The 22,941-nt window shown below is 50.6% G+C and overlaps 2 protein-coding genes across 6 annotated transcripts in view; one reads left to right on the forward strand and one right to left on the reverse strand.

The window, feature by feature from the left end:
• The window catches only part of DEGS2 (delta 4-desaturase, sphingolipid 2), a 77,160-nt gene that overhangs the window by 38,511 nt on the left and 15,708 nt on the right, over positions 1-22,941 (reverse strand). Inside the window, exon 1 of one of the 5 annotated variants that reach the window (XM_057543684.1) lies at positions 9,961-10,092. The exons of 1 other annotated variant lie outside the window; for it this stretch is intronic. In XM_057543684.1, the coding sequence (XP_057399667.1) occupies positions 9,961-10,003 (43 nt within the window). In that variant the 5' untranslated portion in view covers positions 10,004-10,092. Of the gene's footprint in view, positions 1-8,716; positions 8,786-9,960; positions 10,093-13,393; positions 13,410-21,591; positions 22,693-22,941 lie in introns of those variants that run through there. 3 more of the 5 variants (XM_057543687.1, XR_009007635.1, XM_057543685.1) reach the window with 3 other exon arrangements.
• LOC114237260 (DNA-directed RNA polymerases I, II, and III subunit RPABC4-like) lies at positions 20,531-20,786 on the forward strand. The gene has a single exon (XM_057543688.1). The coding sequence runs from the start codon at positions 20,599-20,601 to the stop codon at positions 20,773-20,775; it is 177 nt and encodes a 58-aa protein (XP_057399671.1). The 5' UTR covers positions 20,531-20,598; the 3' UTR covers positions 20,776-20,786.

A 22,941-nucleotide genomic window follows, 5' to 3' on the forward strand; every position in this document is an offset into this window, starting at 1 on the left:
AGTGAGAGGCCCGCGCACCGCGATGAAGAGTGGCCCCTGCTTGCCGCAACTAGAGAAAGCCCTCGCACAGAAACGAAGACCCAACACAGCCATAAATAAATAAATAAATAAATAAATAAATAAAGCATGACACAAATTAAGCAATGTGAATACCATCAAGCTTTCATCATCATTAAAAAAAAAAAAAAAAAAAAGACAGTGGGTTCAAGTCCCAGTCTGGGTTTCGGCTGCATTCAAATCCCATCTGAGCTGTGCGGCTTCACCTTCACTGCCAGCACCACCCAGTGCGAACACCTTCTGAGCTGGGCCTGGAGTTGGGGGTTGAAATGCTTCCTCCCCACACCCAACACACACACCCAACACACACACCCAACACACACACCCAACACACAACCCACAGACTGTAGAAGTCAGTGTCAACCAGTCAGGCCCCCTGGGGGCTCTGCTGGGGCTAGGATCACCCGGGGCACAGTGACTTTCAAGAGAACTCCCCAGAATTCACCAGAGTGGGGGTAATGGTGGAATTGCATGCAGAGTGACTGGGCCCCCACGTGTTCAGGTAGACCAAAAACCCCGGGTGTGGGAGAGCCCTCTCCTTAAGGGTCTCTCCGGGGTCTAGTTTCACCTCAACATGGTTGCATTTTCAGGGGATAATCAGTGTTTGCGGCCCACACAAATCCAAAGAGCCCCCAAGGCCTCAGACATGTCCCTTGAGAGGGTCAAGGGTTGGCCCCAGGCCAGCCATTGGCCTCTGACTTCGCCCCTCCTTGGCTTTGCCCTCACTCTCAGGGCATCTTCCTGAATCCCAAGAGGTAGGCAATACCCCATGCCCACACCCAGGGCCCCCCATCACCACCACCCAAGCAGCCCTGGCAATGTGTCATCAGCCGTGAAGAGTTTAGACATGGGCCACCTTGCACCTAGCAGCTGGGCTCACCCACAGCGTGGAAGATGGGATGGAAATGTGAAATGCCTGTTGGTGTGGCAGCAGGAAAGCCGGAAAAGGAGGCGAGGTTTTTATGCAAAACCTGTAAAAATAAAATATATGTAGATTCATCACCAGAGATGTGTCTGCCTAAATACACCCACACCACAGAGTATTCTGACCAACCTATTTATGTGCTACAAGTGTTCTCATGTGTCGGCGTGTCCCTGTGTGTCTGGGTGAATGCGTGTCTGTGAGTGCATCTGTGAGCCTGGCATCTTGCTCTGTGTGCGTGTGTGTGTGTCTGTGTGTGTGTGTGCTCTTGCATAAGTGAATGCTCTGGAGAAGGCCTGGAAGGATCCTCCCCAAGAGGGGAGGGCAGGGCAGGGATTACTTCCGGGAGGAGGGGCTGTGGGACCAGGGGTGTTATTTTAATGTTTCTGTCCTGTTTGAGTTTTGTAAGCTTAGATCATTAAAAGAATAAAAAATATCTATATGGACCAAAAACTGTTGCCTGCCATCACACCAGCAGCCACTACAGCTGCCTCCTACGGTGCACCCTGAGGGGAATTCAGGATGGAGAAAAACTGGATACTGACCCTAAATAGTTAAGATGCATATAAAAGGAATAATTTCAATGAGCCCAGACTCTTGCATCTTTTTTTTTTTTTTTTTTTTTTTTGCGTTGGGTCTTCATTGCTGCACTTTCTCTAGTTGTGGCTCACGGGCTCTAGAGCACAGGCTCAGTAGTTGTGGTCCATGGGCTTAGTTGCTCTGCGGCATGTGGGATCTTCCTAGACCAGGGCTCAAACCCATGTCCCCTGCATTGGCAGGCGGATTCTTAACCACTGGACCACCAGGGAAGTCCCCAACTCTTGCATCTTTCCATACATAGAAAGGCACTAGAATCATTAACTTGAGATGCCTGGTTTTTGCGATTAGCAGTAATCTTTTGATGTTCTACTACTTTTTTTTTTTTCTTTTCCAGCAAAAACTCCTATATACCCTGGCTCCTCCCTTACCTCTTTGGAGCAGTTCCTCAGAGCTATCTGAGAGGCACTGAGCTATCTCTCAAGTCCTCGGTAAGGTCACCAAATAAAACATAATTCTCAATTTTTAGGTTTTGCTTTTTTTTTTTCAGTTGCCATCTAATTTTATGTTTTAAAATTAACAGACCTCTCTGGTCCAGCATCGCTGAGTCTCGCCCTCCTCCACCCCCAAGGCCCACCTGCGCCCCCTGCTGGCTGGAAGGGCCACCCGCGTCCCTAGCCCTCGCTGGGTCACCACGGCCTGTGGCCTTTGCTGTTTTGCCTCTGAGAGTCCCACCCTCCCACCCCGAATCCCGGCCCACCGAGGCAGCCCAGCCCAGCCCCTGCCTTGAACTGCCCCCCCTCCGCCCCGTCCCCACCCCGGGGCTCCCCTGCGTGCAGCCGGTGGGAACCGGGGCACTGGTGGCCCGACGGCCCCCCATCCCACCCTCCCGCGAAAAGGCGCCAGAGGTAAGAAGGCCCCAGAAGGGAGACTCGCAGGTCCAGCACAGAGCTTGGTAGCGGGGAGGAGGGGCCGCAAGGAAGGGAGACATTCGCTTTTGAAATCCTTATTTTAACCCCTTTTCTGCCGGCCCATCTGTCTCCTATCTGGGGGAGGGGGGCGACAGGCCCCTCCCTGGGCCACGCTCAGGGCTCTCAGCTCTCCGGGCGCCAGCCACGCCCATGCGGGGGCGGGGGGAGGCGGGAGCGGGGACAGCCACCCAGATGCCACAAAACCTTAGTGAGGGTGGGAAGCCCTGAAGCTGTGGGTTCGGGCCTCCAAGGACAGGGAAGAGAGGGTTCCTGACCGGAGGGAGAAGAGGGAAGAGACTCCCAGCGGAGGGCACCGCTGGGCAGAGGCCTGGCATTGGGAAGGAGCCCGCGGGCTGTGGCTGGAGAGGGCGATCACAGGGGCCTCGGGAGGGGCTCCAGCGGTTGCGGGGGAGAAGGGGCAGATGACAGGCGGCCACGAGAGAGACCATTAGAAGTCCTGTAAAACGGGGGCTCCCCCCGTAGTCCCGTGGTTAAGACTTCCGCTGCAGGAGGCGCCGGTTCCATACCTGGTAAGGGAAGTTCCGCATGAAGCCAAAAAGAAAAGGAAGGGATGGAGGGAGGGAGGGAGGGAGGAAGAAAGAAAGGAAAGAAAGAAAGAGTGAATCCTCCTTCAACATTTCTTCTTGGGCCTCTGCTCCTGGGGCCACCTCCATGGGGGCTGGATCAGGGACACCTCCACTTCTGCAAAGAGCAAAGGGGACTGTACCTGAGACCTTGAAGGAGACAAATGCAACCAGCAAGTCGGTCAGTGGCTGAACCAGGGGAGGTGGCCAAGCCTCCTGTTGACCCTGCCAGAGAAGCTGAGTTTGCCCCCCATTGGTGGAGTGCAGGAATGGCCTGCTCCAGGAGGTGAGAGTAGAGAGCATGCCTAATAGAACCAAGACTATTCCTTGTGCTGATTTAATCACCTGTGGGCCTAGGGCCCTGGCTCATTCAACCCTGCCTGCCTCCCTGGCATGGACTGCAGCTTTCAAACCCCATTCACTGATTCACTACCCCCCACCCTCCATTCATCTATCTGCCACAGGGAGAGATTTGGAGAGATTTACCCAGGGGCCAACATAGGGTCACACAGAGGGTGGAAGAAAAGCCTAGAGCTCAGGTCCTGCACCTGCTCCAAAGGGAGTCTCCAGGGTTCACCAGCACCACCCCAAGGAGGGTCTTGGACCAGCTTCAACAAGCCTTTCTCCTGGGGATTTCCCTGGCGGTCCAGTGGTTAGGACTCTGTGCTTCCACTGCAGGGGGCCTGGGTTCGATCCCTGGTCAGGGAACTGAGGTCCCACAAGTCTCGGTGCAGGGAAAAAAAAAAAAAAAGGAAATAAAAAACAAAACAAAAAAACAAGCCTCTCTCCTGAACGCTTCTCTCAGCCAGCAGCCCATCGCTGGCCCCAGATCACTCTCCCACTGCTAAGCCTTTGTTCCAGCGGTTCCCTCTGCCTGGAATACCCTCACTTAGGCCTGGCCAAAGTCCCTGAGCCTTCAAAGGCCAACCGCTTGGTGAAGCTTCCCCAGACCCCTCCCTGGAGCATGGCTCTCCTTGGTCTGGACAGCTTGGCTTATCTCTGGGTCCTCAGTGCCTACTCAGGGTACACAGTAGTTGCCTAATAGGTGCTGGCTGAGAGTTCATCCACTCCCGGAATAAAGACTCAGCCTGCACTTGGAGCTTCAGTTTCCCATCTGTGGAAGGGAAGCTAGGAAGAGCAGGCATGGCCTGTCCCTCCGGGAGTGACTTCACGACCAATGAGAACCCAGCCCCTAGGAGCCCCTGGACTAAGGCACCAGTCCAGAGATTTCAACCTGGGGGCTCTGGAGCAGGATGAGGGAATGTTTTCTCCCCTCCAGACCAAGGCCAGGGGTGCTTTGCATGTCTCACCTCCGGGGTATCTACACACAGAGGAGGAGAGCAGAATCCTAGACACCAAGGCTAGACAAGAAGCAGGCACTTGACCTGGGTAGACCAGGGCAGGGTGGAGGGGTAGGGCCCAGTGACCCCAAGGGATGACAGAAGCCACCAGCTTGAGGTAACCTCAGGACGCTGCCAGGGCATTTATAAACAGCTAAGCCAAACCACAGATACCAACGACCAGTAAAGTGAACTCCCTGGCGTTCTCTGCTGCCCTGATTTCCAGCTTCAGAACAGTTTTCAACAATGGAGTCGACTCAGGTCACGTTCTCGTAAAAAAAAAAAAAAAAAAAAAAAAGCTGAAAGGGTCAAGTTCCCTCAGCCAAGACTCAACTATTAACTAATCACTTGCCATGTGCCAGGCCCCAGGGGGAGGGGGATACAATTATTATTATTGTTGTTATTAGTATAATAACATATAGACGGATAACATAATAGTGTTGAGTGAAAGAAGCCAGACCCAAGAGAGCACATACTGTATGATTCCATTGATATAAAGTACAAAAATCAGGCAAAATTAATCTATGGTGGTTAAAGTCAAGGTAGTAGTTGCCCTTGGTGGGGAATTTTGGGGGCTGAAATGCAGTTTTTTTTTTTTTTTTTTTAAAGATTTATTGATTGATTGATTGATTGCTATGTTGGGTCTTTGTTTCTGTGCTAGGGCTTTCTCTAGTTGCGGCAAGCGGGGGCCACTCTTCATCGCGGTGCGCGGGCCTCTCACTAACGCGGCCCCTCCCGTTGCGGAGCACAGGCTCCAGACGCGCAGGCTCAGTAGTTGTGGCTCATGGGCCTAGTTGCTCCGCAGCATGTGGGATCTTCCCAGACCAGGGCTCGAACCCGCGTCCCCTGCATTGGCAGGCAGATTCTCAACCACTGCACCACCAGGGAAGCCCTTTCTTCTTCTTTTTTTTTTTTGGTCTGTGCTGGGTCTTCCTTGTGGCGCATGGGCTTCTCTAGTTGCTGAGTGGGTGGGCTCAGTAGTTGCGGTGCGTGGGCTTAGTTGCCCCGCGGCATGTGGGATCTTAGTTCCCCCACCAGGGATCCACCCCGCGTCCCCTGCATTGGAAGGCGGATTCTTTTTATTTTTAAGTTTATTTATTTATTTATTTATGGCTGCGTTGGGTCTTCGTTTCTGTGCGAGGGCTTTCTCCAGTTGCGGCAAGCGGGGGCCACTCTTCATCGCGGTGCGCGGGCCTCTCACTATCGTGGCCTCTCTTGTTGCGGAGCACAGGCTCCAGACGCGCAGGCTCAGTAAATGTGGCTCACGGGCCTAGTTGCTCCGCGGCATGTGGGATCTTCCCAGACCAGGGCTCAAACCCGTGTCCCCTGCATTGGCAGGCAGACTCTCAACCACTGCGCCACCGGGGAAGCCCCTGAAATGAGCTTTAACTTGATCTGCATGGAGTCACAGTGTAGACATGTGGAAGAATTCATCTGGCTGCTCACATAAGATTTTACACTTTAATGTAAATAAACCAGTAAAGCTAATATGATAATAATATACCAAAATACTAATGATCGTGCCCCCATTTTTGAGGCCCGCTGGCAGGAAGGGCTGCCTCCACCGCCGTGTCCTCACTGCCACGCACAGGGCAGCCACTTGGCCGCAACTCTCTCTATTCAACCTCACAACTTTTACAACCATGGAAACTGCAGTTTGGTGGAAGTGGGTCTTGTCTGACTCCAGTGCCTTTCCCAGGAAGTTCTGTGGCCACTGCAGCTCTGGGAATGAAGGCAGAGACGTGAGTCCGAGGATGGAACCCGGGCTTCCAGCGGCCCGGTGGCCAGCTACCCCCGGCCAGGCTGTGAGGGGCCAGAAGAGGGAGGGTCTAATGCTTCCAGCAGCAGGTGATGTTCAGGCTGAGGGTTTAGACCAGTGGGTGAGGTTTAGACCAGCAAAAACTGGAGGGAGGACGGCAGCCCAGGTGGAAGAAACAGCAGAAGCAAAGGCCTGGAGGGAGGCAAGTACAAGGTGTGGGCGGGATAGGGTGCCCTGGCCAGGCTGGCACACAGGAGCTAGAGGAGGCTCAGCGGAGCAGGTGTGCCTGGCACAGCCATGGGTTGGCACCAGGCACTGCTGGGTTCTGCTGAGAACTCTGGGGTCCTGAGAAACTTCCAGAAGGCTTTAATAAGATGTTATCAGGGGCTTCCCTGGTGGCGCAGTGGTTAAGAATCTGCCTGCCCATGCAGGGGACACGGGTTCGAGCCCTGGTCTGGGAAGACCCCACCTGCCGCGGAGCAACTAAGCCCGTGAGCCACCACTACTGAGCCTGCACGTCTGGAGCCTGTGCTCCGCAACGGGAGAAGCCGCGACAGTCAGAGGCCCACGCACCGCGATGAAGAGTGGCCCCCGCTCTCCACAACTGGAGAAAGCCCTCGCACAGAAACGAAGACCCAACACACCCAAAAATAAATAAATTAATTAATTTTTAAAAAAAATAAGATGTTATCAAACAGGAGTTGTTTGGGGGACTTCCCTGGCGGTCCAGTGGTTAAGATTCTGCAATCACAATGCAGGGGGCACGAGTTTGATCCCTGGTCGGGGAACTAAGATCCCACATGCCGTACAATGTGGCCAAAAACAAAAATAAAAACAAAAACAGGAGTTGTATTTGAGCTAGTGTCAGCCACGCCCAGATTCACAAAAGAGGCTGGAGAAAGAGGAGCAACAAGGCAGGGCGGATCTGACATCACGGCACCCCTACCCCATCCCCCCGCCCGACACAGAGCTTTGTGTGCCTGGAATCCAGGGTGACACAACCAGAGCCTCTCCACCCAGGTGGCTCCTGCTGAGACACTCACAGCTGTGATCACTGGCAAGGACACTGGACACCTCCCCCAAATGGCCCTAAGGAGGACAGGAGCTTTGTTGGCAGCCCAATCAGGGACACAGGGTTCAGAGAGAAGAAGATCAAGAGGCCCTTGAATTCCATCTCGGGCATGACCACTGTTAGCCCTCTGCAGGGACTGTGGGATGGGAAGGAGTTTTGTTTTTGTTCAAGAAGCTGTTACTACGTCAGTGGAGCATCTTAAAATCAGTGACATCTTAGACACAAGGACATATTTTTTATATATATGATATAAATGGATATATTTAACCTGATGTATTTTTCATTTAAAATTATATTGTGAAAAGGATGGTGGAGAAAAGGAAGGAGAAAGGAAAGACATAACAGTGTCGTCATTACTCGTAGCTGGGAGTCAGTAGATAAATAAAGGACTAAGTGTGTTATATAAACTTACAGAGGTAACCACAAGTACACAGCTACAAAATTTCCAAAATATCAGAAGAAATCTTGCACCTAAATTAAGCCAATATTTTATAAACTACAAAAATAGAAAGCATAAAATAAGATGACTTCACTGAGTCTAAGATAGATTTGCCACATCGATATAAGCAAACTCATCTGTAAAGGGACATGCCCGTCAGATGGTTCACATTCAACTTTCAGCTGGAGGCAAAAGACACTCCCCAATCCGGAAGACTCAGAAAGAATGAAAATAGAAGCATGGTGCAAGGGATAACAGGCAAATGCAAACAAACAGAAAGCAGGGGTCAAGTTCAAGGCAAAACATTAGGTGGGGCCAAGAGGTGCACTTTATAATGAGAATGAGTGCAAGTCACAGTGAAAGTATCACATATCTAGTATGCACCAAATTGCATTCATTTGCTCTTTGGTGCCAACCCTGCATCAAATAACACAGTATCCACATTCATACAATGTAAGAAATACAAGGAGAAAGAGTAAAAAGCACATCAGTAGTAGGAAATTTTAATTCATCTCTCAGAGATATGTGTACAAAAAATTAAGATTAGAGAAGACAATAATATAATTATTGACATAGATTTAAGTAATTTTTTTAAGATCTTTTCTTTTTTTTATTTTTTAAAAGTTAGCCTTTCTTGGTATTATTTTTTTTTAATTTTATTTATTTATTTTGGTTGCACCAGGTCTTAGTAGTAGTACATTTCCTCCTTAGCTGCGGCATGCATGTGGGATCTAGTTCCCTGACCAGGGATCAAACCTGGGCCCCCTGCATTGGGAGTGTGGAGTCTTACCCACTGGACCACCAGGGAAGTCCGGATTTAATTAATTTATATCAAACTCTACCCTAAAAACAGACTGCTCCTTTGCAGATGGACAGCTGAACATTCACAAGGATTAACCACATATTATTAAACCATTTTAAAAAAAAACCAATACATTCCAAAAAGTAAATATAGAACAGACAATATTCTCCAATCACAATGTAAGTTGAACTAGAAATTAATAACCAAACTACAAAACAAAAAGATGTTACTACCTGTAAATTTTAAAACTCTCAAAATTGCTCTTCGGTTAGAAGAAATCAAGCTGAAATTTCAGAATATCTAGAAAACAATCATAATTGAAATGCTGCATATCAGAACCTAAGGTAAACAGCTACATCAGTATTCAGAGGGAAATTCATAGCTTTAAATACTTCTATTAATAAGGATGAGTAGAAATTAATGAACTAAGTATCAAACTCAAGCTAGAGGTTAAAAAACACCACTACCAACAAAAACCCAATAGAAACAGAAGGATAGAAATTAAAGATAAAAGTGTAAAATGATTTAGAAGAGAAAAAACAGTAGAACTAATTCAAATAAAATAAATCCAGCAGAAATAATTTTTTAAAAATTTAAAATAGCAGGAATTCCCTGGCAGTCCAGTGGTTAGGACTTGGCTCTCACTGCCCAGGACTTGGGTTCAGTCTCTAGTGGGAGAACTAAGTTCCCACAAGCCCCACAGTGCGGCTAAAAAAAAAGATTGAAAATAGCTAAATCAGTAGTTGATCTAGTCAAGGAAAGAAAGGAATAAAATACAAATACACTAAAGACGACAATGGTGGTAAATTTTCCACTGCACATCCTTTGATGCCTTTAGAGCTTACCTTTTGCAGGGAGAGAGGCCATAGCGAGATAAATCAGTAAGGTTCAATTCCGTGTTTTGTGTTTGGGCAAAGTCCTTGCTCCCACGGGGGTGAGTGGCCTCTGCAGCAGGACCTGCTGCCCACTAGGAGAGCCTGTTTACCCGAAGCTTTGCCCTGTGCTTTCCGTGTTTTTTTTTTTTAAATATATTTATTTTATTTATTTATTTTTGGCTGTGTTGGGTCTTTGTTGCTGCGCATGGGGTTTCTCTAGTTGCCGAGAGCGGGGGCTACTCTTTGTTGCGGTGCGCAGGCCTCTTACTGTGGTGGCCTCTCTCGTCGTGGAGCACGGGCTCTAGGCACGCGGGCCTCACTAGCTGCAGCACGTGGGCTCAGTAGTTGTGGCTCGCGGGCTCCAGAGCACAGGCCCAGTAGTTGTAGCGCACGGGGCCCAGCTGCTCTGCAGCATGTGGGATCTTCCCGGACCAGGGCTCGAACTCGTGTCCCCCTGCATTGGTAGGCGGACTCTCAACCACTGCGCCACCAGGGAAGCCCGCTTCCCATAGTTCTGATGCAGTTACACGCTGTTTTCACAGCTTGAATACTGGGTGTAAAGGATCCTTCCTTGGATGCTTTCTAAGGCGCATCTCCCTTACCCTCGGGCCGTCTGAGGGGTCGAGGCCGGTCATCGGTTCCCATCTGGACTGGTACAGGTGGGGGTTCCGCGGCCAGAGGACACTTCCGGCTTCCCAGCCCTCACAAGTCACCACCGACCTTGGCGGAAGAAGCCTCCCTGTCTGCATCTCCTCCCCGTCAGTTACGGGTGGGCCAACTTCAGCCTTTTACTTTGCCTTGATGGAGCCCCAACGAGCCTGGGGCCCTGGCTGGGGAGCGGGCCCCTGCCCTCCGGGAGAAACATCCCCAAATAACGATGCTTCCAGATGGAGAGGGAAGCTCAGAGCCCTGGGAAGCCCCAGGGAGTCCAGCCGCCGGGGCCTCCAGGGAAGGCTTCTTGGAGGAGGCGGCGTGCACACTGAGACTTAGAAGTCGGGACCTGACAAAGGGGGAAGGTGAGTGTTGGGGGGAGGAGAGCAGACTTGTAACTCTACGGCCCCCAGAGCCCCTCACTCCCGCCCTCAGAGGCTTGGAACTCTGGCTCAGCAGAGCAGGGTGGGACAGGGACAACGAGAAATGATCACTGCCCAGCAGACGCCGGACGACCTCGGCCAACACACACGTCATCGTCAGTTCACAGAAATTGGTCTTTTGGCCAAGTGGACGTCCGGGGAATTGCTAATCTTCAACCTGCTGCCGGCCCCCATTCGTGAGCCCCGGAAACCCGAGCCGCCCTTTACCGCCCCCCGCCAGCTGGTTTGTCCGCGCCTCGCAGCGCGGCAGAGCTCGGGGCCCGGGGCCCTGCCAGCGCGAGGATTGGCCGCTCTGGGTCAGGTGCCCCCACCCCGGGCCAACCAGAGAGGGAGGCGGAGTCTCACCGGCGTGTCTCCTGCCGGGCGGGGCTGTGGGCGGGACGGCGGGGCTGTTCGCTCCGCCCCGAGCGCCCGGCGGGGGACTGGGTGCGCCCCTCCCGGTCCCCTGGGACTTCAGGACCCGGCGCCCGGGAGCTGCAGCTCCCGCCTCCTTTCCCCACTGGCTCCCTTCCCCACTTAGTGGCGGAGCAAGGTTTTCAAACCCCGAAGTGGCTTTTTTGGGATAAAGACACAAATCCTTGCTAGGCCGCGAGGCCCTGCGGATCGGAGCCCTGCGGCCTCTCAGCCTCCCCTCGGGCCTCGTCTTTCCCGTCGGGTCCTCAGCTCCAGCCACACCTCCCTCCTGCCCCGGGCTTTTACCCAACCTGCGCCCTGTGCATAGTCAGCCCTTCCCTCCACGTCCCCTCCCCCCCCAGCCCCCATCTCTCCTCAACTGCAGCCTCCCTCCCCCCATTCTCCAGTTACGCTGACCCGTGCCAAACTCCCAGATCAAGGCCCCCGGGACTTTGCGCACGCCGCCGCCTCCGGGGTTCACCCAACCCCGCCCCCATCACGTGGTCAAGAACAGTCCCTACTTTCCAGAGCCCAGTGGCTCTGCTCTGGCCCCACCAGTTCCCTGAGGACCAACAGTTGCAGAGACTTGAGTTCAAACCCAGCCCTCTGCCTGACACATTTGTGGCCGCCCTGGGAGAATGGCTCATCGGTGTTCTTGCAAAACAGTGCAGCCTACTTAGGGAGAACTCTGCTGATTTGCCGTCACTGAACAGGGGCTTGGTGGACATTGAACCTCCACAGCGCAGCCTGCAAGGTCAGACGTGTGGAAAGGGCCTTTCAGGTTCATAAACAGCTTTTTAACATTAACTCTCAGGTTCTAACTTCAGCAACATCTGATAGTGAAAATAACCTGTCCTCAACATGAGTCTGGTCCCTCTGGCCAGATGGCCTTCTGTGCACCTCCAGCATCAGGTCCAGCGGGGCTGTAGGGCCCACCTCCCTCTCAAGTCTGAACTCTGGCTCAGCTCTGAATCCTGTGTGACCTTGGGCAAGTTCCTTCACCTCTCTGATCCTCTGTTTTCTTTCTCTCTTCTTTTTTTACTCTTATTTTCAATAAAATTAGTAACAGGTACACATCTTTAAAGGACAAATAGAACTACAAGATTTATAATGAAAAAATGGCAGTTTCCCGACCCTTCCCCCTCCCTCAGCCCCACCCCGAGTCCTTCCCTCAGAGGCAGCCATTTGTGCTCTTCTAGATGTTTCTTCTGGCTTTCACTTTTATATGTGTAAGTGACAGGCTTATACTGACAATTACTGATTTTTCACTTTTTTTTTTTTTGGCCGCACAGCACAGCATGTGGGATCTTAGTTCCCCAACCAGGGATCGAACCCGCACCCCCTGCAGTGGAATCGTGGAGTCTTAACCACTGGACCGCCGGGGAAGTCCCTGATTTCTCATTTTTAGATACGATCCAATGGCTGCCTGCTGCTGAAAGCTGAGGATTTAGCTCTGTTAAACCCTGGTACCTCCACACTTGTCCCCCGCCCTGTCCTCCCAACGTGACCACACGCCTCTAGGTCTCTCTCACCTGTAACAGGTGCTGGCTCCTCAGGCCTGGTGTGAGGATAAAATGACCTCCCGGATCCTAGGAACACTTCACACAGTGCTTGGCACACAGCAGGCACTCAATAAATGCAGCTATTCAGTGATAAATATCTGCTGATTGGTTCAGGTATATTTTAAATTTTTTATTATAAACAGTTTCAAACATACATAAAAGTGGAGAGAATTTAACAGTCTGATGAACCTCCAAGGACCCATCACCAGCTACAACTACGTCAACCCACGAGCCTAAGGGCAACCACTTTATATTATGGGTTTTCCTCCCATCATTTCTTTCTAACATAAATAAAAATGTAGCTATTTGTGTCCCCCTAACCGTTTTAGATAGATGATGACATAATATATACAAGAATCAAGTGTGTTTTTTAAAAATACCTTCTCATTTATTTTTTTATTCTTTTTGGCCATGCAGCATGCGCGATCCTAGTTCCCTGACCAGGGATTGAACCCGTGCCCCCTGCAGTGGAAGCACGGAGTCTTAACCACTGGACCGCCAGGGAAGTCCAAGAATCAAGTGTTTTCTCATTTAAAAAAAAAAAAAGTGAAAAAAAAAAATTTATTTATTTATTTATTTATTTATTTATTTATTTATTTATTTGTGGCTGCGTTGGGTCTTAGTTGTGGCACACAGGATCTTTCATTGCGGATTGCCAGGGAAGTCCAAGAATCAAGTGTTTTTTCATTTTTTTGTTTTGTTTTTTTAAAAAATATTTATTTATTTATTTATTTATGGCTGCATTGGGTCTTAGTTGCGGCACGCAGGATCTTTTGTTGCGACACATGGGCTCTTCGTTGCAGTGCGCAGGCTTATCTCTAGTTGTGGTGTGTGGGCTTCTCTCTAGTTGTGGCAGAGGCTACAGAGTGTGTGGGCTCTCTAGTTGTGGCGCCCAGGCTCAGTAGTTGTGGCGCGCAGGCTCAGTAATTGCGGCACGTGGGCTTAGTCGCCCTGCAGCATGTGGGATCTTAGTTCCCCGACCAGGGATCGAACCCACGTACCCTGCATTGGAAGGCAGATTCTTAACCACTGGACCACCAGGGAAGTCCCAAGAATCAAGTGCTCTTAAGTAAACTTTTTAAAACTACTGATTACAAATGTAACACAAGTTTATTGTGTGTGTTTATCTCACACAATAATCTCACTGCGCAGCTCTGTGCAGGGACCACATTGCAGGAATGTGTGGAAATTGACAGAAATGTAGGTATTTGCCTACACACTTTTTTTTTTTTTTAAAGGATTTTCTTATTTATTTATTTATTTATTTATTTATTTATTTTTGGCTGTGTTGGGTCTTCGGTTCGTGCGAGGGCTTTCTCCAGTTGCGGCAAGCGGGGGCCACTCTTCATCGCGGTGCGGGGACCGCTCTTCATCGCGGTGCGCGGGCCTTTCTCTATCGCGGCCCCTCCCGTCGCGGGGCACAGGCTCCAGACGCGCAGGCTCAGCAATTGTGGCTCACGGGCCCAGCTGCTCCGTGGCATGTGGGATCTTCCCAGACCAGGGCTCGAACCCGTGTCCCCTGCATTAGCAGGCAGATTCTCAACCACTGCGCCACCAGGGAAGCCCCTACACACTTTTTAATAACACATTTATTGAGATACAATTCTCATGGCCTAAAATTCACCCATTTAAATTAAGCGGTTTTCAGTATATTCACAGAGTTGTGCAACCATCACCACCATGTAATTTTAGAGTATTTTCAACACCCCAACAAGAAACCCTGTACTCAGTAGCAGTCGTGCCCCATTCCCCAGCCCCAACTAATCTACTTTCTGTCTCTTTGGATTTGCCAATTCTGGACATTCCATATAAATTGGATCTTACAATATGTGGCCTTTTGTGGCTGGCTTCTTTCACTTAGCATAATATTTTCAAGATTCATCCATATTGTATGTAGCATGTGTCAGTACTTCATTCCTTTTTATGGCCATATAATATTCCACTGTAATTAAACATTGTTTTTAACCTGCTTTAAAAAATAACAACTTAAAAAGGAAAACACGCATATTAGGAAAGTAACACACATCATTGCAGGCAGTCTTCTCTGAAATGTGAGCCCTGCAAGAAGCTTAGAGATCGTGGCAGTGCGCAACTTTGTCATTCATTCATTCACTCTTTAATTTATTCATTCAACAAACACCCGCTGAGCCCGATGTTGAGTTGGGCCCTGGAGACCCAGAGGTGGAGCAGCCCTGGCCGAGACCTTGCCTGGGTCAGTCCAGCAGGATAGCCTGGCCTGAATACAAACACTTGAGATCAATGCAGATGATCTGAGGAGAGATGGTAACAGCAGGAAGCTAGAGTGAGGGGGACCTTGTGCTGGGGCTGAGGCAGGTGGAGGCTTTCCAAGGAGTTGGGTGGGGGAGGCAGATGGGGCAAGGGCATGGGATGGAAAGGCCTAGCAGCGGGAACAGCATGTGCAAAGGCCCAGAGGCATAAAAATCAGCCCTATGCTTGCCTTTCAAGCAGACTCACCCAATCAGGAAGGCTTGCCTCTCTCTGCACACACCCTCCCCCACTCCTCTCCTAGTCCCTCTTACACAAGCCTATTACCAGAGCGGGTTTCTTAACCAGGCATTCACAGAGAGAACCGTAGGGAGGGGGAGACCAGAGGATAGAGAAGCCAGGGGTTTCTGAAATTGGACAAACAAATTTTACAGCCTCATTTCCACACACCTCTGACTGATATTTACTTTCTCATCAGTTAGGAATGGGGGCAACAAACTTCAGTGGTGTCAGCTGCACCTGTGACTTTGTCACCAACAGAAACCCAGATATTTTCAAATCACATTTCAACTGAAGAAAAATCTTTAAATATCATTTACACTCACTGCTACTTTAAAATGATGAAATTTAATTTAAATATTATTTTTATTTATTTATTTTTGGTTGCGTTGGGTCTTTGTTGCTGCGCTAGGGCTTCCTCTAGTTGCAGCGAGCGGGGGCTGCTCTTTGTTGAGGTGTGCGGGCTACTCATTGTGGTGGCTTCTCTTGTTGCAGAGCACGGGCTCTAGGCGCACGGGCTTCAGTAGTTGTGGCCCACGGGCTTAGTTGCTCCACGGCATGTGGGATCTTCCCGGACCAGGGCTCGAACCCATGTCTCCTGCATTGGCAGGCGGATTCTTAACCACTGCGCCACCAGGGAAGTCCTAAAATGATGAATTTTAGACTTGCAGCTTTGGTCTTTTTATTTAATGTGCTAATAAATAAAATACACTACTACATTGCACACGTGTTTAAAATTTTTTTATTAATTGCTTTTCTGTATAATTGGTTTCCTACATCTACTCATTTTAAAATACTGTTTAGAGAAGTCCATAGGCTTCCCCCAGACTGCCTCAGGGGTCCGTGGCATGCAAAGTTCAAAGGTGCCTGGTCGAGAAAGAGGAAAGTTCTCAGGGGTGGCAGTGGAGGCCCCAGGGGAGGAGCAGGGCCATGCGGCCAGGGCCTGGACCGTGGGGAGAGCCCGTAAAGGACCTGCCACCCGGCCTACGGAGGGCGGAGACGGGGCTGGTCCTTGCGGGGAGGGAGGAAGCCACTCCGGCCCCTAACCCGGTTAATCTAACCGGACCCCAAAGCCCGACTTGTGAGGATGGTCAAGGCTGCCGCATTCGACAGCCTGCAACGTGCCAGGAGCTCCAAGCACATCCCGTGTTACTTTCGCACCTTCCGATGACACCGGCAGGGAAGGCGAGGCGGAGGTCCCCAGGGCAGCCTGTGGTCCCCTGACGCCGCAAGTCACCCCCACGCTCCGCCAGCGCAGCCTCCGGACCCTGCACGCCTGTCCTGCCCACCCTGAGCGCAGGTGCCACGGGGTGAGGGGGCACAGCGTCTGGAGCCATCGCCCTCGTGGGACGCTTGCTGGTGCCGATTCCCCCTGGCCTGGCGGGGCGACTTTCTCAGCTGCTGCCATGGGCCGTCGGACCCGGACGCGACGGGGCGCACCGGCCATGCCGGTGGGGGGAGGTGGGCCCCGCGGGCCCAGATGCGCCGCGGTGCGCAGCCTTGGACAGCCCAGCAGCACTCGGCAGAGATCCCGGGACTGCCACCCGCTCAACAGAGAGGGTCCCTCAAGGCCGGCCTGTAGTGCGACACAATCCCAGCTCCTTTTTTACAGGTGGAGAAACTGAGGCTTAGAGACACTGCGTGACTAGCTCGAGGTCACACAGTGAGTTGGTGGCAGGGCGAGAAGAACCCAGGCCCCTGAACTCCCCGGGCGGGGCCTCTCCCCACGACAGTCTGAGAAGGCAGCAGGTAGAGCCCATGAGGTGTGATACTAAGGTAGGGGCCAGGTGCACATTTCAGTGTTCCCAAGGTAAGATGTGTGTTGTAAGAGAAGTGAAAAATTTGGGCCCCCAAACAGGGACACACAGTTTGACCCATTATATTTTTTAAAGGGCCGGTGGTGTGGGGTGGGGTCTCAGAGCCAGGCTGCCTGAGTTAAAACCCAGGCCTCCGTCTTCCCTGTGACCTTTGATTTAAGAGCTCTGTGCCTCAGTTTCCTTATCTGTAACAGATGTACCTATTCAGGTAGGTTATTAATGCATTTCTAAAGCTGGGAAGAAATGCACCAATAGTTAACAGTGAGATTTGGGGTGATTTAATTTTGCTTTATTTATACTCATACCTGTACAGTGCAAGCTGTTTTATTTCCTGCTCACTGGAAAGTTTCGAAATGCTTGGAACCTGTCTGTCTTAGTTACTGATGTATCCCGGCACTGAGCATGGTGCCTGGTGCACTGGACATGTTTGTTGACTGAATAAGTAAACCATTAACAACAGTGCCCGCCCTCTTGGAACACTCATTTGAGTGAAGAATAACTCTACCCAAAGCAATTTTGATAATATGCAGAAATAGAGAAAGAATATGAAAAACAATGTATATATATGTATAACTGAATCACTTTGTTGTACAGTAGAAATTAACACAACATTGTAAATCAACTATACTTACATAAAATAAATTTTTTAAAAATGAGAGCAGCACAGAAAAAGAAAAGAAAAGAAATAGAGAGCCACAGGAGGGAGGGGACCCACAGCTAAAGGGAAGGGGCAGGCTTCCTGGAAGAGGTGATGTTAGTGGCACAAGGGGTAAGGACGTGACAGCCTTTTGTAGTGTGTCCGCATGGACAGAAGCTAGGTGTGCCACAAGCTCAGCAGGGCACAGCATTAGGGAAGGGTGGACAGGTGGTCCAGCCACAGTTGAGGGCCAGGAGCATCTTGCTATAAATCTGGATTTTGCCTGGGGGCAGTGGGGACCCACGCATGCTCTGGAGCAGGAGAGAGCTAGGATGGAGATGGAGCTTCGGGAAGACTAGCTGGGGAGGCCCAGGGCAGTACCCCTTAGGGTGCCACAATGGTCCAGTTGTGAGGTGGTCTGGTCTGGGAGGAGGGGAAGAAAGGGATGACATTTCTGAGAAAGTTGATCAGGAGTCGAACTTCCCACAGAGCGAATGGCCAGCCCAGACGGCTTCACCTGTGACTCTCACATGCATTTAAGGAACAAAGAGTTCCACTCTTACACAAACTCAGAATGTAGAAAAAGAGGGAAATGCCCCACTCCTTCTGTGAGGCAGTCATAGCCTTGACACCAAAACGTGATAAGGGAAATGGGAAAAAGAAAAAGTACAGGGCAATCTCATTCATGAAATAGATGCAAAAATTCAACATGAGTAACAAACTGAATCCAGCAATACATGAAAAGGATAACAACACAGCCAAGGTGAGTTAATCCCAAGAGTGCAAGCAGATTGGTTCAACATTGGTAAACTCAGCATAATCTATTGCTTTAACAGAAAAAAAATGAGAAGTCATACCATCCTCTCTATGGTTGCAGATGAAATTCAAGATCCATTCATGAGAAAAACTGTTAGCAAACTAGGAATGGAAGGGACTTCCTTGCCCTGATAAAGGGTAGCTACAAAACCCTATAACAAGCATCACATACAGTGCTGAAGCACTGAAAACTTTCCCTGTGAGACTGAAAACACGACAAAGATGTCCATTGTTACCACTTCCAGTATGGTTCAAACTGTCCTGAAGGTCCTGGCTAGAGCAGTAAGGCAAGGAGAAAAAGGGTATAAAGATTCAAAAGGAAGAAGCAAAATTGTCCTTATTTAGAGGATAGAAAAGTCACAGAACCAACAGATAAGTTACTGGGACACAAAGGTTTTAGCTAGGTTGCTGGATATAAAAATCAATGTGCAAACCCCGCCCCCCCCCAACCCACCTACGTTAAAAAATTCTAGCTAAAACAATTAGAAAATGAAGTAAGAACAACCATTTACAATAACATCAAATATAAGCCTCTTAAAACATGTACAAGACTTCTTTGGAGAAAATCATAAGATTTGATAATGAGATAAAGAGGCCTCAGTAAATGCTGAGATATACCATGTCCATGGACTGGAAGACTTAACATTATAGAGAGATCCACTCTCCCCACGTGATACATAAGTTCAATGCGATCCCAGGTAAAACCCCAATGGGCTGTATCACAAAGCTCTGCACTGGGCTTACCTGCAGGGAGAAGGGAGGATCATGGTCAGGACAGGGCGCAGTTTCTGGGGTTCAGCAGTGTTTTTATGGGGGGGGGAACATTTTCAGGTGAAACTGGTCCATTGCTGTTGGCCTTGTAAACTGATGCATCCCTTTGGGGGCAAAATTTGTTAATTATATATATCAAGATCTATGAAAATGCTGGAATGCTTTGACCCTGTCATTGCTCTCCTGAGAATAATCCAAAAGAAAAAAAAAAAAGTAATTTATTCCTTGCCAATGTTATTTTTAATACTGAAAACTGGGAGGAAAAAGCCCCTCAATATCCAGCAACGTGGCTTGAATTCTGGTCACCTACTAGCTGCTTGACGTCAGGAAAGCCCCCTCTTCTCTGGGTTCGTTTCCTCCTGTGTGGAATGCAGGGAATGGTGCCCAGCCCTCAGAGTGACTGCAAGGCACCTGGCACCCAGCCAACAGCCCCCTGAAGCCTTTCTGGAGTAAGCATGCCCCATGCTTCCGGGGGACGACTCTCCTGAGGTTGATGCAGCCAGCTGGGCTCGGCTACCAGCCCAGGTGCACTGGAGACAACGTCCCCTTGGCTGCAAAACCCCACCATTCCGCTCTGCTCAGCGCTTCCCGACCACCCCCGCTTCCTGCAGCCCAGTGCTGTTCTACCAGCCGCTTCAGCTTCCCAAGCACCCATCTCTGCACCCCCTCCAGAGGGGCCCCGGCCAGGGCCAGCTGCTGCAGCTCACCAGAGTGGACAGCAGCACCTGGCTACAGCACAGCACCTGCTCACACACCTGCCGGCCCTGGGCTAGACCCGGCTTCAGCGCAGCTGCCCGCCTGCCCACCGTCACTCCCGTCTGTCTGGATCAACTGCCATTTCCTGCATTTCCTGTGCTCTGGCCGACTTGGCAAGGCACAGGGCGAAAGAGAGGTGGCCCCTGGCCTCTGGGCTCATGAGCTCCTGGGTAAGTTAACAAGCCTCCAGGCTGGTGGCTGTCTTCCATGAGGATGGCCTCCACGACCAGCTGAGCCCACCACAGAGGCCCCATCTAGGAGCCCCCGGCCTGGTCCTGCTGAGGAGTGCTCCTTGGTCTGCAGTCTCCCCACCCTGGGTCCTGAGCCCCTGGATGCTACTGCAAGTTACAGATAAAAGGCCGTGTAGAAACTAGCGAAATGGGCCACGTTGTGACTTTTTGGGGGTATTTTTCACAGATATCACAAAATAAGTCCATTTCAACCCAGAGGGGACCGACTTACCCAAGGTCACATGGAGTTAGCAGAGATAAATAGAATCCAGGTCTCTGATTGTGGGCTAGGGCCCGCCCCCTCCTCCCCCTGGCGCCAAGCTAAGGTGCTTTACATACAAAACCTCACCTCATTCTTACAACTGCCCTGAAAGCCAGGGCTGTTTCCCTACTGAGGCTCAGAGAGGTTAGGTCACCTGTCCAAGGTCACACAGCTAGTAGAGAGTAAAGAAGCAAGGGTGGCCCTGTTCTTCCTAGTCAGTGTCCAGCCTGGGTCGCATTTAGGACGCAGCCACAGAAGCAAAGAATGGTCCAGCTGGAGCAGGCAGGCGCTGGAGAAGTCCAGCTCATCCACGGGCAAAGCCCAGCAGGACACAGCAGTGAGCTGGGAATCTGTTTGGAGGCGTAGACAAGTCTCTCCGTGCTATGTAGGGACAACAATGGATACCCAGAAGGATGTGCAACCCCCAAAGCGGCAGCTGATGATACGTATCTGTGGAGAACGTCCCACAGAAAATGAAATAAAATCCAGGGATCCAATCCAATGCAGAGAATGCAGATACAGAATAATACACAAGGAAAGGACTAAAAGACTGGTAGTTTCTGACGCTCGATGAAATGTGGAATTCAGAGGAATATCTCCATTTGTATTTGGATTTGCTGTTAATGTTGTATAGCTTTTGATTAGTGTACTTTATGAATACAACACTATACACATGATTTCATTTGAAAAACCATATTGTATTTAGGTATCTATTAATAGTTTATATTGGGCCCGGGTTTGATCCCTGGTTGGGGAACTAAGATCCCGCCAGCCACAAGGCGCGGGCAAAAAAAAAAAAAAAAGAAGAAGAAAAAGTTTATACTGTACAGAGAGATTATTTTTTAGTTCAATTAAAAAAAAAAAAAAGCACAGCAGATGCGGGGCTTCCCACGGCTCGCACTTAGTGGCTCCTGCGGCGTTTCCCTCCACAACCATAAGGTAAGGCGGGGTCGGGCTTCCTTCGCAGGGTCCAAAGCTACTTGAACCCAAGAGCCCACACAAGCACGGGCTGCTCGGCCTCCTCTCCCCTTGCCTTCACACCCTTTTGTCCCAGTTAACTCCTGTGCCTCGATGGAAAGCTTTAAGGTCGTTTGGAAGCGCGGCAGTGCAGATTCCCACTGGAAGGGCCGGCCGGCCGACTGTAGCTCCAGGAAGGCGCCTCCGTCCTGTGTGCCCCACTTGCCTCTCCGGCAAATCCAGGCGGCTTCCTCACCTCACCTGGATCCCGAGGCAGTTGTTCCACTCCAGAAATAGCTCGTATTTGTTTTACAACTTTTGAGCTGATACAGATTCCAGCCTCATTTTAAGGCAGAGGAGTTTCTTTGTCCCTGAGGTAGGCCAGAACCTGCCCTGAGGACAGAGCCACACCCATGACCCAGGTCCTGCTAGAATTCCTTGATGGGCTTTGGGATCAGAGCTTTGTTAAAACCAACCAGCAACTAGGTTTAAGGGGGGGGGGGGAGAGCGGCCAGGTGTTAAACCACCCCCAGGTATATGCAGTGTGTAAATGATAGGCTGAGTTTAAAGCAGGAAGTGACAGCTAGTTAGTTCTACCCCTTCCCTGACCCGTTTTGCATTGGGAATTAGAAAGACAGAGGCTCCGGGAAGGAAGTCACTTTAGTCCAGATCCCATATTAAGCACCTCTCTGTGCAAGGCCTGGAAAACTAGCCCCTTGCTAACAATGGAAGGAGGAGAGACAAACAACAGGTACCCGAGGCAGTACAGAACTACACACCACGATGCTGCAGAAGGGAGAAGGAATAATGGGGAGGGGTTGCTGCCCAGTGCGGATGGTGAGAGACGACTCTGTCTTGGCCAGGCCGCTGTAACACAGTACCATAGGCTGGGTGGCTTATAAACAACAGATATTTATTTCCCACAGTTCTGGAGGCTGGAAGCCTGAGGTCAGGGTGCCAGCACGGTCGGGTCCTGGTGAGAGGTCTCTTCCTGGCTGCAGATGCCCGTTTTCTCACTGTGTCCTCACAGGGCAGAAGGAGCAGAGGAGCTCTCTGGGGTCCATTAGGGCACTAATCCCATCCACAAGGGCTCCACCCTCATGACCTAATCACCTCCCAAAAGTCCCACCTCTTAATTAATACCATCACATTGGAGACTGGATTTCAACACATGAATTTTGCTTGGGGAAACATTTAGTCCTTAGCAGGCTCTCTCTCTGCAGTGGTTTATTTATTTTTAAAATTTATTTTTGGCTGCATTGGGTCTTTGTTGCTGCATGCCGGCTTTCTCTAGTTGCGGTGAGCGGGGGCTACTCTTCATTGCAGTGTGGGGGTTTCTCTTGTTGCAGAGCACAGGCTCTAGGCGCGCGGGCTTCAGTAGTTGTGGCTCGTGGGCTCTAGAGCGCAGGCTCAGTAGTTGTGGCGCACAGGCTTAGTTGCTCCGCGGCACGTGGGATCTTCCTGGACCAGGGCTCCAACTCGTGTCCCCCGCATCGGCAGGCGGATTCTTAACCACTGCACCACCAGGGAACCCCTGCATTGGTTATATTTTAAACCGACAGGGGTTAACACAGGGAATTAATTTACAAAATCACTGGATGGGCTGAAAACAATGGGCCAGAGATCCAGGAATGGCTGAACCACGAAAAAGGGCCCAGACCAGGAAGGCCACCACCGGGATTGCCGAATTCAAAGGTGTGCAGCAGGGAGTTGACCCAGGGATCAGAAAGCAGGGTGACGGCTGGAGGTACAGCCGTGGATGCGCTGGTGTCTCTGTGATCTT

The sequence above is a fragment of the Balaenoptera acutorostrata genome, chromosome 3 (assembly GCF_949987535.1).
Source record: "Balaenoptera acutorostrata chromosome 3, mBalAcu1.1, whole genome shotgun sequence".
NCBI lineage: Eukaryota > Metazoa > Chordata > Mammalia > Artiodactyla > Balaenopteridae > Balaenoptera > Balaenoptera acutorostrata.